The 16,254-nt window shown below is 40.0% G+C and overlaps 2 protein-coding genes across 3 annotated transcripts in view; one reads left to right on the top strand and one right to left on the bottom strand.

Moving 5' to 3' along the window:
* LOC140266626 (uncharacterized) overlaps nt 1-7,484 on the top strand; it is a 28,371-nt gene extending 20,887 nt beyond the window's left edge. For both annotated transcript variants that reach the window (XM_072361657.1, XM_072361656.1), the window contains 8 exons: nt 860-889; nt 1,023-1,135; nt 1,671-1,803; nt 2,855-2,994; nt 5,525-5,648; nt 5,864-6,022; nt 6,427-6,589; nt 7,171-7,484. In XM_072361657.1, coding sequence (XP_072217758.1) covers nt 860-889; nt 1,023-1,135; nt 1,671-1,803; nt 2,855-2,994; nt 5,525-5,648; nt 5,864-6,022; nt 6,427-6,589; nt 7,171-7,259 — 951 coding nt within the window. In that variant the 3' untranslated portion in view covers nt 7,260-7,484. The remainder of the gene's footprint in view (nt 1-859; nt 890-1,022; nt 1,136-1,670; nt 1,804-2,854; nt 2,995-5,524; nt 5,649-5,863; nt 6,023-6,426; nt 6,590-7,170) is intronic.
* Nucleotides 7,485-7,773: 289 nt separating this feature from the next.
* On the bottom strand, nt 7,774-16,039 carry LOC140266627 (reticulon-4-interacting protein 1 homolog, mitochondrial-like). Its single transcript, XM_072361658.1, has 9 exons — nt 15,421-16,039; nt 15,140-15,291; nt 13,687-13,755; nt 13,212-13,336; nt 12,746-12,794; nt 12,495-12,631; nt 11,932-12,115; nt 10,029-10,124; nt 7,774-8,528 (listed from the first exon to the last, which is right to left on the bottom strand). Exons 1-9 carry the CDS (start codon nt 15,698-15,700, stop codon nt 8,358-8,360), a joined length of 1,263 nt encoding a protein of 420 aa, XP_072217759.1. The 5' UTR covers nt 15,701-16,039; the 3' UTR covers nt 7,774-8,357.
* Between the last annotated feature and the right edge of the window lie 215 nt (nt 16,040-16,254).

Here is a 16,254-nt window from a genome sequence, read left to right as displayed (position 1 = left end):
TTGACTCATCACAAAGTTGTTTTGGTTTAAAAAACATTAAAAAAGACACTGTATCTGTTATAGTTAGTCTAGTTTAAGAGATCCTTTCAGAAATTAAGGTCAATCTATTTGAACTGCTACAAAATACAGACTTTTCTAAGAATTTAGACAAATCATTCCACTTGGTGATCTGTTTTTAGATAAACTGATTGCATGTTGAGAGATCTGAATAAAAGGGTTAGAGTTACTCACTCTAGAGAGATACATGTGAGACATTATCTGCTGATAACCAACCAACCAAAAACAAAAAGCAGGAAAGCACTTGGCATGTAGCATTCTAAAAGATACCGTTATTCGAATAGAGCCTAACAACCCATCAGCTCCCTGCAAGGCTGTTAATTATCGTGCTCATCTTGAAACCAGCCAAATCTTTTGAGCGATGTGTAGACCAATAAGTGTGCCGCCCTTGCAAGAAGACTGGCTCAATTATTGTATCAAATTTAGATAATAATGATAAGACTCATTTAATAGAAAAATGTTTCCATACTGCTAGATGAGTTCTGAATAGACCTCATGAAAATTTTACCTCAAAGATACACTGGTTTGTGTTACATTTGGTTTGGATTTAGAAAGAGCTTCCTGAAAAAGATTAAAATGTTATCATCTTGGAGCATCTAATCTCCAGAAATGTTATTCCTGTCACTGCTGTTATTGATATCAGTCACAATGGTTAAGGTTTGGCTTCTGTTATAAAGCATACATCAATTTTTTCCCTCCTGTACCCACTGCTGTAGAGTTAACTTAAAACACAGAAACGTATAGGCATTTCTTCTGTGTCTTTTTTCCAAATTAGCCTCACTTTCCTTTCTTTGTCTTTCAGAATGATTTTGAGAACACTGCCAAGTTTAAGGTAGGCAATAAATTGAAGTAAAATGGATGAAAAAAAATACATTTAATCCTGCTGTAATGTGGTCGCTCTCACCTGGTGAAGTGCGTGCTTTAGAGAATGACTCAGTCTTATTGTCTTGCTGTTTGTGCCTCAGGTGCAGCTTTTCTCTGATCCAGGTTTTCAGGGCTCTCTCCTAACCCTGGAGGACAGCACAGCCTCCCTGCCGGATGGTTTCTCAGTGGCCTCCTGCAAGGTTTTGGCTGGCAGGTGGGTAATTCTGCACGCTGTGGAGAAAACATCACGCTGTTGTTGTTAGTTATGGCATGAGTTGAATCAGTGGCATTTGAAACACTTTGCAACAACCTTCCAAGAGCAGCTTTAAAGAGCAGATGTGCCACAGCTGTAGCTGTCTATTGCTCAAATTGCTGAAATGTCTCAGAACCTGCTACAGGCTGCTTTCATTCTACTAATACAGCTTTCATATGGGAGCATGTCTTACATTTCTTATTATGTAGAATCTATAGGTATCTTAATTTATTATGAAATTAAATGAAAAAATTTGAATTACTGAAAAGATATTTTATTGCTTAGTTTAGTGAAAAAGTAAGAATGCAACATGCTTTTCATCTTTAAGTAATAATTATCATATATACTTTAGTACATAATCACTGGGATGTAGCATAGGATGTGCAAGTAGATACGCAATTGTTTTAATTTATAATCCCAGGAAATTCTGTCTTTGGGCTTCTTGTGAGTGTTGATAGTTTGTTTTCTTTTCTTGTGTGTTTGCAATGCCTTTCAGCTGGCTGGCATTTGAAGGCCAGGACTTGACAGGAAAGATGTATGTGTTAGAGGTGGGCAGCTACCCAGACCTGAGAGCAATGTGCTGTGTCAGCGGGAGCTCATCCATCCTTTCGCTGCAGACTGTTGGCTTTGTAAGTCTGTTTTTCTGTTCTACTAACACCCATATATTTCTCTCTCTCTCTCTCTCTCTATATATATATATATATATATATAGTACATAGTCTTTGCAGCTCTCCACTAAACTTTACATGACGGTGTGGGAGCTAGTTAGTGCCCTTTGGAGCTTACAACTTGCAACATCAATGCTGGAAGGCAAGGCAGAAACATACTGTGTGCTCCTATCCAGAAGACATATTTCTTAGGGAAGGTCTTGCATATATATTACAGCAGTATTGCTTTATAGTAGAAGAGTCCAGGTTGTGGACTGGCCAGTCTGAGGTCCAGACTTTTCACCAGTTGAAAACATTTGGCACACCCAGGACTGTAGAGCAGCTAGAGTCCTACATAAGACAAGAATGGGACAATAATCTTCTCTCAAAGGTCCGACAACTGGCCTCCTCAGTTGCTAGATGTTTACAGACCGTTGCTAAAAGAAGAAGGGGTTGCCAGGCAGTGGTAAACATGCGACTGCCTCATGGCTTTTTTGGAATTGAGGTTGTAAATTGGTTTTCCTCTGCCTTCAAAGAGGCAAATAATCAGTGCAATGATTTCCACTGCAGACTTTTTAAAAAGACAAATCATGTTCCAATTAATCGTAATACTAACACTCTGTGAAACTTATATACTAAGTGCTTGCATCCCACAATAAAAGCCAACAAGGCAGCCTTGCCAATTTCAGACAAGTCAGATTTAATTATGTGGCAGCAAGACAATGATTTACTTTTTCTTAACCTAAAAGAAAACAAAGTCATAACTAAGTAGCCATTGACTGTCATTTCATGCCAAACTTATATCATCTTTAGAGTTCTTGGGCTTGTCCACTACATAAGAATTACCATCCACTCCAACATGAGGGTCAATTTATAAGACCTGTCTTTTGTAGTTACCGACAGCGAATATACCAGTGAGCACAGAGGTTTGAGTATGGTCTGTTTCCAGGGTAACTCTAAAATAACCCTGATTGCAACCTGCGTGACCTGCGGCTTGCAGTATTGTTGATGTACTTTCTATCTTTCTTGGCAGGAGTTCTCGCTGCCATCAATCACTTTTTTTGAGCGATGTGCTCTGCGGGGGAAGAGAGTGCTTTTCACCGAAGGATCAGTCAACCTTCAGCTGGCTGGAGGCTGTGGCAGAGTCCAATCTGTGCAGGTGGATGGGGGCGTGTGAGTACAGTACAACCACGTTTCTAATTTTTCCTTTTTTTTTTTTTTTCTGGTGACGTATTAATCTAAATGATCCCAAAACATTATAGCTGCTTGAGAGCGGTTTATCAGGTCACAGCAAATTTTACTGAGTGAGGGGCAAATTTAAGATTTTCACAAGAATTACTGAGCAAGTTGAAGGCAAAAGAAAAAAAAAAGCCTTTGTGGATACAATCACAAGGCCACAAGTGATTTAATCTAGTACAAACTGACCAGAAAACATGGCTTCAGAATAAATAAAAAAAAAATCTTTCCTTTTTTAATTGATAGTTTTTGTATCCAGCACTCGTGCCAGAATTAACAGCATAAAAGTATTTAGGACATTTTAAAACATACTGAACATCTACATGTGAACATTAACGCTGCTGATATCTCCCTACGCTAACATAGTAATATAATATGATATCCACTTTTACATGTGTATTTTTTGCAAATGCATAGTAGAAGATAAAAGATCAAGAAAAAAAATTCTAGTCATATTTAAACTGGGCTACAATTGTTGACATTTTGCTTTAAGCAGTACATATGACCATATGATATGGGATTTTACAGTAATAAATATTATTGGTTGATGTGATCAAATTCTTTCATATCCATCTATATTACACATGATTTCAATTCAGCGCTGAAATGATAATGGCGTGACAGATTCCCACTGTCTCACAGTCATTCTGTATCCTCTTAGCACAACCATTCAGCATCATAACCTACTCTTACCACTCATCTGAAGGTTTGTTGGGAATACTATCAAGCACACCTGGCCAGGCTCTATTATTCATTTTTTATAGCTAAAATCACCTGGATACTGATGTCAATAAATTTCAATAGTCAACATAAACCATTGAAGTAACTACTTTCAGTATATATATAATGAAAAGATGTTAAGGGGAGTCACAACAGATGACGAAACATGATTTGACTAACAGATATCACCTCAAAACGTACCTTTTTGATCTAATGAAACGCTTCAAACTGAGCTGTTTGCTCATATCTGTCACTAGAAGGAAAATAAGTTTCTTTTGATCTCTGTTGGCCCCGATATTTGTGCATAATGTGAGAAAAAAATGTAAATCAGATCTACCCACTGTATCTTGACTGTATCTTCATAAATAATTCCCCAGAGTTCTCCATCAAACAGTTTCAAAGTAACAAATCTGAGGGAGCTTAAGTTGAGTTGTCATAGACTGACCATACAGCAATGTAAAGCAGTTAGTCAGCTGTGACTGACATGGTGTGCATTTGACAGGTTCATGCATGTTTGTGTTTCAGTTGGAGACAAAACCCAGTGTGTTGTCAAAACAAAACAATTCTTTTTTTATTTTCAACACACATCTGCTTGTGGTTTGTTTGCACACAGCACCTCCCCATCTAAATTCCAGCTATTCTTAATCGCTTTTGAATATTTTCTGATCCTTGGCCAAGTAAACATTTTGTGAAGCTTTCTTGCACCCATAGTATAATTATTACTTTTATGACAAACTACACCCCTGTGGTCTGCCATTATTGTAAAGATTGTAGAGAAGAGTTGTTATAAAGCAGATAAATCCCTGCAGACAAAGCAAGGTACTGAAAAACAAAGATGGTGGATTTCAGGATGATGAAAGAAGCAAACCTCCAGGTTGTCAGTCGAAATAGGTGCTGCCTTTGTGTTCTTTTCTTTGTGGTTATTTTTACATTTGCTAGAAAAGCTAAACAAGAAACAAGATGAAGACGAAAACTGAGTTATTTTTATAAATGGCCTGTATGCTCAGACAAAATCTTTACAAGGTTCAAAATATTGGATGCAAATTGCAGGGTCCTATTATGCAGCATGGCAGATGGCAGCACTGACAAGTGGATCAATGATGGAAAGTTGCTGCTGATGTGCAAGATTCCGACTGTAGGTGTGAACCCCTGCTGAGGAAATAAAAGGCTCATAGAGAGACAGAGCTGTCTGTGGAGTGGCACATTCTTACTTCAGGAGAGATGGGCCATTTAGGCTGGAGTTATGCAGCTCCGAATGCCAAAGCAAAATAGAACAATCACAAAGCTCAGCATAATTTGAAAGATTATCTTTTGTACTGGAGCGTGCACTCAGACATAAAAGTAGGTGCCTTTTAAAAGAAAATTTTGTCAATAGTTCTGCAAAAAATTGACATTCTGATTTCCTTTTCTTTTTTTTAATCAAAAAAAGGTAGAGCTAAATATTTGTTCATTCACCATGCTTTCTTGAGTGTTTTGTAATCTTCTAGCCAAATATTGTCTCCCGGTTTGAGTCTCTGTCTAAGCGTATGTCCACATAGACTATTGAATGAGGAAATGAAACATAAACATAAAATATGAATAGGAAATCAAAGGCAGCCCTAAATTCTGTGCCGGATCTTGGGACTGACCTTAACTAAGAGCAATCACAATTCTAAAGGAAATATCTGATAAAGAATTGTTTTTAATTCAACGGCAGCTATAAATTATGTGAGATTTGACTGTGTTTTTGTCTATTCTTGACTGTTAGATGGATATTGTATGAAGGAATCAACTATCGGGGAGCTCAGATTTTACTAAAACCTGGTGAAATTCCTGACTGGCGTAAGTTCTGCAGCTGGCAGAAAATTGGATCTCTTCGCCCTCTCATGCAGGTATAAACTGACACTCCCCACCAGGTACTATGTGTTTGATCTTCTATAGACTGCATGAACACATGTATACCAGACCTGTCGTGATCTACTACCAGCTCTTACAGTTAACAACTGAGAAGGGGACCCTTAAAGGAAATAAAAGTCATTTATTTCTCCAACCAAAGTTGTAATCCCTCTTCTTCACTGGGTAAATATCTATTCTCTTGTGTGTGCAGAGGCAGGTGCCTTTCCGTTTAAGGAATAGGCAGACGGGGCTAATGATGTCAGTGACCGGTGATTTGGAAGATCTCAAAATGCTAAGAATACAAGAAACAGAGGAGATGGATAGCTTTGAGCAGATTTGGTTCTACAAGAATGGACATCTGCACTGCAAGGTACAAATGACATCATTAATCTGCACTTTGAAGAAATGTCAAAGGTCTAGAGGAAAGTTTGAACAATGCTAGAAATGAGACTTAATTAAACGTAGGGCTGAAAAACAAAAGAAACAAAGCCAGGTTTGTGCTAAAGATGGGGGACGTCAGTTCAATACAGGTGACTGATACTTAATTTGTCAGCCCTCAGACCCTTTTCTTATCTTTTGAGTTAAAACACATGTTGAATAAATACTATTTTTGAAGTAGAAACAGCTCACTAATTGGTATGGACTACAACGCTGAGAAAAATCACTTCACATTTATAAACATGTTTTAATATTTAAGACTGGAAATTCTAGATGATTGATTTTTTAATGATACTGAAATGTGTTTTTATCTATCACTGACTTACTCATGTCCAGCTGTTGGAGGAGTGCTGTCTGACTCCCAGCGGCAGTGTCATGATGGCAGGATGCCGAGTGGGTCTCTCGCTGGACACGGACGCTGAAATCCACCTGTGGAGTATCACCCCTGAGGGCTTTATTCGCTATACCCCCACTGCCGACCTTGTCCTGGACATCAAAGGTGAGCATCCACACACTTTAAATCCTAACAACTGCAGGTACTTTAAATCCTAACAACCGTTTCCATTAATGATGGCATAAAAGGTATGATAACTGTCCTGCATGTCCACTTTGCATAGATTTATATCCAAATTTGGTTTATTCCAGTCTGCCAATGTGACTTAAACAATAGTCAACCTTGTTTATAGTCTCCTACAATAATCTCCTGAGGAAGGAAGACATTTATGTAGAGGGATGTAGTTGTATCGCTGTCAATTAGTGACACCTTGTGGACTAAATAATGCTAGCATAAACAACAAGAATCCTTCACTGAATGAGTTGTACTAAGCATTCTGAATTCAGCCGTATTCATAATTGTTATATTGTAACTGTCAACAGTGCTCAGTTTTGATCACATTTCACAGGCTGTGATCGTGTCATCCATCTTTGATAATGGAAATAATATGAAGACGTTAACTCATGCCACAGCAGAGTGGAGAAGACACCCCATTATAGATGATACTTCATTGGCCACAGAGATAAATACTGTATGCATAGATGTGTAAATATCTGTATGTTAACTGAAAATTGCTTCTCTTTTAGGTGGTTCTCACTATGACAAAAACCATGTGATTCTGAACACACTCAATCCAAATAGACTACAACAAAGGTGGGATGTGGAAATTATATGAAAACCGCTGAACTGAGGAATAGCAGTGAGGCACAGCTCTGTTGGAGACTCAGTGTGTGTTCAAGAGCAAGGTCATCTGAGGTATCCAACCTTTTCCAGCAGAAGTGTCAAATGTGTGACGAGGTCACCCTGGATGAGAATGTATTAACACTCACTGAACGTACAAACAGTGGGCTCTGAACTTGAAATACTTTACATTTTTCAGCCTCCAGAATATATCTTAGGGTTAATATGTTGTTGTTTTTTTTAAACTGAATAAATCTGTTCCAATTTCTGTTTGATTAACTTAAACAGTGTTAATCTTTTTGTATCTTTTTAAGCAACGATCTGTGTACTGCCTTACATTCCAGCTGCATGCAACATGAGCAAACAAACAAAAAAATAATAATTTCTTGTCTTTATTGTACAGAACTGATTGTTTTGTTATCTGAGTCATAAAACTATTTTTGTCAATAAATGTCTTCAATACACAACAGACTGAACTGCAACTGATGTAAATCAACGTAGAAACTAAATGTTTCAGAAGTGAAGTTTATTTATGTTGTCCTTCAAATATTGAACCGACATATTCTGTTCGGATAAATTAGTTCCACATGTGGTGACAGACATTTTGACCAGTTGCCATGATGACTTATTATGGCGACAGCACAAATAAGAGCGGAAAGTTCCGGTCCGCTCGATTTCAGCTGAGAAACATTTCCAGGTAACTGTTTATAACACACTTGCTTCATTATACAACTCCACATTGTATAAATTGCAGCAATCGGCAAGTTGCCCGAAGCCTGGTTATCATTACTGGCTGGATGCTGACCTGATTGGCATTTAATAGTCAGCAGTTAATATATAGTAACTTCATAAAATGAACACAGCATAACTCAAGCACATCGCGAAAAGTCCATGATATTTCATCAGAGTGTATTCTCCCACAAGAACTACAACCTTTGGCTTGCTTCAATTACAAGCGCAGCTCATGCTCATGTCTGTTGCACATGACCTTTCTTTTTTAATTACACAGTCTGCTGCTGTTAAACGTTGCCTCCAAAAGGTGAGAAGAATCCAAAGAGAATTTCTCTTGGCACCTGTTTTCCCCGTGTTAGTTTTACTGGCCAGTTTTTTGCACATCTTGCTCTGACTCTACAGTCTCTGTCCAGCTGTCGTCTTCCTCAGCCACCCTGACTACAGTCTTCCCTCTTGCATGGCCATGCTCCAACTTCTGAAAAGCCTGAGGCACCTGGCTAAATGGAAAGTGGGCCTCCACAACTGGCAGGATCTGTGACAAAGGGCAGAAAAATATCAACAATGTCACCTTAATGAGTCGGTGTGTCAGGACACAATTAAGTAGTTCATTTTCAATGCTCTGTTGTTTCTAACCAGTTCACACTGGCCCGGACCGTCTCATTTCCCTTCAGCTAGGTCACATTTGTGGCTATTCGTCACTCAACTGAATCTCCTGCAAGTCTCTTGGTCCAGACTTCACCTGCAACGTCCTGATTTCAGTTGATGATGGAAGTCCTTGTTCTACTTTGTAGGTTCTGGTTAGGGCGGGCCACCAGCCCACATTGGGCCTCCCAGAGAGCAGAACAAGGACGAACGTTACCAACTGCAATCAAAGAGGGTGGAGTTGGAGTCCGGCTCCAAGTCGAGAGGCTCAATGGAGAAGCAGTTGAATGGGCCACCACAAAAGTAACCTGACCAGCCTGCAGGTAAAACCATCAGAGGGTGGCTTGGAGTGTTCGGTACCAAAATGTTAGCAATACGTCCTTTGGGACCAGTGAGCTGTGGGGTGGGGTCTTTATTAATTGAGCTTACTTCTCATGGATCACATCAGATTAGCATCTGGGGAGGTTGGAGGCTAGGTGAACACCTCAGGTTTTGTTGTGTTCTTTGAGCAGAACATTGCACACGTTATAAGAAGATGAGCAGTGCTTGTCACTATACTAGTCAGTGGTTTTAATCTTGTGGCTGATAACTTTATAAAGCCTTTAAATTTACTTTACCAGACAGGGTTTGGATATTTCATTCACAATTTTAATACTCTTGCCTTAAAAAGTTTGAGAAATGGATGGAGAGAATTCGCTTAATTTGATAAAGAATTTGCTGGAACAATTAGCCAATTCAGGCGTGTAAATGCCTACAAGCTGCGAGCGCTATATCATCTCTGCTTTCATAGCTGCAAATGTGGAAATATGAGGGAGGGGTTTAGAATGTGATGAGACTGGACAATCCTGAGCTAGTCCCACAACACGAGCAGCCGGGCATGTTATTCTGGTCAGCATCTCTTGTTGTTAACAATGAATTTGGAGTGCGGTGGCGTCACTGGAAACCATCCACACTTCTGACTGCAAATAGGACATGCAGGGAGAACGTGCGTATGTGGGTTTTGTGTGGTTGGGAAGGGGGGTTGTGTGTGTCCATAGCTTGCCGCTACAGGTCTGAGTGTGCCGCTTGCTGTAAGCCCCGGGACAAAAGGACAGAAGTCCCATGCGCTTTTGCGAATGGCTGCTCAGCACTGTTTAAAAATCCATTCACCGTCTCCTGGCGCCTGACTCAAATCGCCCAGCAGCCAGCCGTGCACACCAACCAACCAGCATAGCTAGCATTTGATGCTCTTTTACAAGACCGTAGGGGACCCTTGAATAAAGGCATGTTGAGCATCCTTGGTATGTTCGTAGTACCACACTATGAGATCATTTTCATCTCCTCCATTCTGTCAGTAACATTGGTTCTGAATGGAAAGTAGGTTTGATATGAATATCAAGCAATACAGTACCTTTCCTGCATCCACCAGCTTGCTGATCTCATCCAAGGCGACGCCATCTGGAGCATAAAAAGCCCACCTGTAGAAGACTCCATTTGATATTATGTTCTAAAAGGCAAACAGAGTGGGGGCAAAAATTAGAAATCAGGCGGACAGGGCATAGAATAGAAGTCTCTGTGGCTTTCTAATAGCATAAAACTTAAAATACAATAAGTGGGGAAAGTGTGTTTAATCAAGTGAGAGGTCAAAGAGCATTACAAGAGTGAACACAAACACAAAAGTTTGACACTGACTTAAGTTACAACATATTAAGAAGCAAATGACCACAAAACTTAAATGAAAGACAGATTTATTATCAAAACTGTGCATACACCCCTGTTACTACACTGCTTAGCAGCTGAAGATATGAGGTTTCCAACCAATCAAGTCTGATTTTCACTTGGAATATATTTTGCAATATACAATACATTTTTTTTCCATTTTCACTTGTCAGAAACATCATTAGCTGACTAAATTAAATAGAAAAATTAAATTAAAAGAGAGATCCAACGCTCTGCCTTTCATAAACATTACTTTTCACATACTGTCATGTTTCTGGAAATATTGTTCTTGGAAGCTATTGTTCCTAAAAATGCAACCCATGCACAAACTCAGATAACTTATTTTGTCCACCTAATTCTGACTTGAGGAAACCCTCACAAGAACCATTTTCATAGCAGATATATTGAAAACATCACACCAACATGTATCATGGCTGCATTTCCTTAAGGATTGCAGCATTCACTTCCCCTGCACTTCTCTCTAAGAGGGAGACCTGTGGAACTTGCTGAAATTATGCTTTTCTAGTAATGGCAAGTCAGGGTAATTGCCATGAAAAGGATCTATACAAATGAAAACACCCATAACATTCTAGGATAAGAGAAAATTGACCACCGCTCCCCCTCCTCCCCAACAGTATCCTGAGGAAGACTGCAAGTATAACACAGCTTGATATTGAGGGACTGTATAACTTATGTGACATCATTTTCTGACAACTCTTAGGCACTTAAAACATTTTTTGATCATTCAATGCTGCCAAGAATTTGAACACTAGAGGGCTCAGTTGCGCCGTGACCTCCCCAAGGAAAAGAGCTCGCTGTCCAGAGCTGGGCACAGACGCTGTGACCGCTGCGGCCGAGCCCCACCAAACTGACCAGCTGGCTGCTTGCAGACAAAGGGGCTCGGAGGCTTGGCAGGAACGACACAAATACTGGTATTTGTCGGGGGGGAGATAGTCAGCCGCAATCTGAACAAACACCAAATACTGCTGGGTCAGCAGCAAACACATGCGCTTACAGATACGCTGCATCTCATCTAATGCCCACACTCACACACGCTGTCTCATGCACACGTACCCATTCCCAACACTGCCAGCTTTGCTGTCACCAAAACCTGCCCTGCCCAGAACAACTTGACTCAGTCCCAAGAGAAGCTCCACCCGGTCCTCATCTGTTCATTCATCCACTACAATCATGACATGTACCCGACCGACTGTGCAGCTGGAGGAGCAGAACACACAAACAGTAATGAAGGGACTTTGATTCATTCTGCCCTACAGCGTAATAACAGCAGAGGGGAAATATGCTATGAAGCTTGGTCAAGTAATTACATGATTTTTCCCTTCCAGTTCCACCTGAACTTCAACCTATCTTATCATCTGAATGGAAGGAAATTGTCACAGAAATTTGCTGTGCTGGAACAGGTGTGCACAAACGCAATGTTGTACTCGCCTGGCCCTGAGGGTAAAGCATGTCATTTCTGTTTGGGACCAACTGTAGAGCACATCCCAGATAAGGGATTAATAATAAAAACAAGGCTTGGTGCATTTAGAGAAACAACTAGAAAAGGAAGTGCTCTGTTTTTCACTTGTGTTTACCTGAATGGCTTTGTTGTGCAGGGTGAAGCCAGCGTGAAAGGTCCCATCTAACAGGCCCATGGAGTCAGTGTTGAGGAGTAAAGGTGATACCAATGTGACGTACTTTGCCCCGGACCATGGCTTCAGCAGGCCCATAGCCCACTGCTCAATATCTCCTCCCACATTGTCCAAAATAACATCAAACCTAGTGGTATATGCACAAGCTGTCAAACTTAGAGAAATCACGTTTTAGAAAGGTTAGAAACAAGAACAAGTTGCTAGCCTGAAATACCTTTTCTTTATCAAAATTTAATGATCATAGTTTCCATGGAAACAAGAAAGTGAGTCTGTGTTTGCCACAATCTGAACGTTTAAGGGGGAAATCACACAGATTTTTAGAAGTATTGCAAGATTTCTTTTCATTCGCACCTCGTGTAGACTGGCAGTGACTAACGATGCTTCATTACATTCTGGGGTTGGGAGTCATGTCCTCCAATATGTCTCTTTAAAAAAAATCATAGCCTTTTCCACAGCACACAATTCTATGTTCTGGTTATTGCTAAAAGCACAATAACAACTCTTACTTTTCCATCATTTCAAGCTGTTCGAATGCATCTCCTGCTGTGTAGTCCACCACTTCATCAGCCCCCAGACCTCTGACAAGGCCTTCAGCATTCTGGGAGCAGGTAACGGTTACATGGGCACCCCAAGCCTTTAACAGCTGGCAGAGCACAGAGAAAGAAAACAGGAATATACTCACAGCAAGCTGTCTTACAATCTTTCAACGCCTGTAAGTCAAAAGAACCTGCAGCTACAGGAATATACTTTGCCTTACCTGAATAGAAAATGTTCCAACGCCTCCAGATGCTCCAGTGATCAAAACTCTAGGAGGAAAAACCCAAGCAAGCAGAGGGTCATTCAGCTACTCTGTGACGTATAAAAGCAAAGCTACAAAAAGAAGTGGAAGCCCCAGGGGGTAAAAAGGGGTTTGCAGGATTGAAAGCTATTATGCCAGAAAAGGAGTCAAAGTTCCGTTAAATTACACAACCAGTTAACATTTTACAATTCTGCCGGTTAGAGGTATGATTTGAAACCCTTTTGAACAACTGAGACAAGGACAAGAGTTAGAAAAATGTCAAAGAAACTAAAGCATTAATTCAAGGACTACACTTTATTTTATTTAGGGACTTGCATTTATAACACCCACATCCTTCCAATACTGCATTTCATGTTCATTAAATCTTAACAGCATGGGATAAAAGTTTCAGCACACATTTATTTAGGATCAGGCTGATACTTGCCTTTTATCTGAAGAGCTTTCTCTGCAAAGACCACCTGCATTTACAAGTGCAGACAGTGCAGTGTTGGCAATATATGGGATAGATGCTGCCTCTATGTGGCTCAGTGACTTTGGCTTATGGGAAACCTGCAAAAATAGAGCCAGAAGGACAAAGTCATGTTAACAGGTGAACAATCTCCTAAATTCCCAATAAGTTCTACAAAGCTGCTGCTAGGGTCGATTCGTGTGCCCCTGTAATTACTGCCACAACGGCAACTGCAAACAAACTAATTTAAACCTAATTTCTTCCTCTGCAACAGGATTACATACCAGGGTACAGTTCTTTCATTCACTTTAAATAAGAGTTGTCAATCAACTGCCCACCCCCCTCCCCATGTCTAAAAATAGACAGTACAAATTACTTTACAACCAGTCTTTAGACAACAACGTAAACATGCACGCAATTCATTTTACTATCATTTATTATTCAGACTCACCTCATATTCTGTTAGAGTCACAAATTCTGCCAGGCTGCCTTGTTTCCACGGAGGAATAGCAGCCCACACCTGGAAGAAAAACATGACATTTACCATGGTGAAAAACAAGCTAAATTAACCGCCTACTCGCAGTCTCTGAATCTAGTTAATCAGCCATTAAGCTTGAAGAAGACTGTTCCTGTCGTTTCTCATAATCAGTTGCTTCCGAAGATATTTTTTATCAGGTATAACACATTTACCAGAATAGTTTATGAGGAAATGTTTAGTGCTGTGTTGTTCACTTTAAGCTGAATTTGCATAATTGCATTTCAATCAAAAGGAAGACAGTGATATGGACATGTGGGTGAAAGCAAAGTAGGCGTCTGAGACTGTTATGAGTCACACTTCTGTGACAACCGAGCAGAGAGTCTTTCTTCCAAGAAATGGCTCGGGACGATTTAACCCTGCAGTTGCCTGCTTATGGTATATGACTGCATGTACCATTACTTAGGATTTGAAGAATTTAGTCTTAGCATCTATGATAGTTTTTGAGTGTTAAAACAATTGTTCCCAACCATTTTGACTTGCAAATCAATCTGAGGAAGAAACTTGCAAACTCATTTGCAATATACTTATGTTTGGTATCTTACATTTTCTCAGCAATTTGGAAAAGTCATTACATTACATTAGAAAGTTGTGTTAATAAAAAGCACCCCAGGTAAGGGTTAGTGCAAAGTCCAGCCTACTTTTGGGGGCGGCTGTGGTTCTGGAGATAGAGCAGTTATCAATCAATATCAAGACTGGTGGTTTGATTCCTGGCTCCACGTCTAAGATACCTTAGAAAAGGCAGTGAACTCCACATTACCTCTGATACAATTATTGGTGTCTGAGTTAGTGTATCAATAGAAATAAAACCTGCATAAATGCTGCTGCCTCAAGTGGAGGAAATTAAGTATCATATGGTCTTTTTGATAGTAGGTGTAGAATGGAGCTGAGCGGTCTGGTGTGGCAGCAAAACTGATGCAGATGTTATACCACTATTGTGCTGAAGAGAGCCAAACTGTCAATTTATTAGTTAATCCATGTTCCAAACTGCACATTCACTGTCATGAGCTGTGGGTGGTGAATGAAAGATGAGGTCACAAATACACACTGCGAAAATTAGCTTGCTCCAAAAGGTGTCTGGGCTCCTCCTGAGAGACAAGGTGAGGAGCTCAGTAATCCAGGAGGGACTCTGAATCGAGTCACTGCTCCTTTACAATGAAAGAAGCCAATTGAGCTGGATGGGTTATGTGGAAGAAGAAGAATAACTCTTTGACAGCATCAATCAGAACTGGGCTTTGTTATCTTTATGAAGATAGACTTTATATATACTGTAGTACTAGTCAAATGTTTGGGCACATCTAACTATTGGTAATGTAAGGTTGTCTGCTCTTCAAATTCTGTACACCTCAGTGCACAGTAAAGCACCTACCTCATCTCCTGGAGCAAAGTGGGTAACTCCAGATCCACAGTCCACCACTACACCAGACAGATCTCGACCCAGAATGAGTGGAAACTCATTATAGTTGCTCACCAGAGATAATGGATCCCTTCTTAGGTTCAGCAATGTAGATCCATAGCCTCCTAATAAGGTGAACAGCCAGGAGATAAGTTTAAAAAAAAAAAAAACTTAAAATACATGTCACTTGTCTGTTTATTCTTATTACTTTGCCTATGGGACTGAATTACTAGTAATGTCTATGCATCACTTACCCCTCATAGATAGATCCAGAGGGTTAAGACTAGCCGCACTGACTTTTATCATCACTTCACTGGCAAAATTAATAGTGGGGATGGTGATTTCATCTGTGTACCTTAAAACTCCATTAGTGCCGTACTGATCAATGACCCAGGCTGGCATGCAGCTCTGCAGTCTTGAAGGTGAACTACAAACATTTCTCCTGGAACACACACTGCAACCTGCTCGGGCTAATGTTTTGGTCGAGCCTGCTGCTTTCGCATTGATGAAACACAGGAGCCTTGTTGATGCCATAGTTCTGACAGAGCCAATTTAAACTGTCTTCTAGCTGGCTGTACATACAAGGTCAGCTTTAGATATAATATGACATTTACAGTAGAGTACTTGCTACCAAGCTAGAAAGCTACACGGCTAACGCCAGCATGCACAGACTGTCACCGCTAAAAACATACGCTTTAACGTACAGTTTATAAAAATAAGCGACAGCACCTCTGTGCACTACTGTTATGTTACATTACGGTGAATAATCAACCACTATTCCAAAATCAACAGACAAAGCGCCTCTTTCATGCATAACAATTCACAAGTTACCAAACAAGCTAACCTCTGAACTTACAGGGGTAGCCAATCAGAATACAGTAGGTAAATAGTCTGGCCAATAGTGGAAGAGATTTGGTTCTGACGTAGCAGGATCTCTTTTTTACTCTTGCTGTCCAGCCTTAATATCCTGAAGTTCATTAGTTTACCAGTCTACCTTAAACACTTATCCATCTGTCAAATAAATGTAAACCTCTTTTAGTTATAGTAATTGCAGTAATGATTATTGCAAACGTACTATTTTAAAATAA

Source organism: Leuresthes tenuis, unplaced genomic scaffold, assembly GCF_036924035.1.
Source record: "Leuresthes tenuis unplaced genomic scaffold, fLeuTen1.0.hap1 SCAF_13, whole genome shotgun sequence".
NCBI classification, from domain to species: Eukaryota; Metazoa; Chordata; class Actinopteri; order Atheriniformes; family Atherinopsidae; genus Leuresthes; species Leuresthes tenuis.
This window is presented reverse-complemented; position numbering and strand designations above follow the sequence as displayed.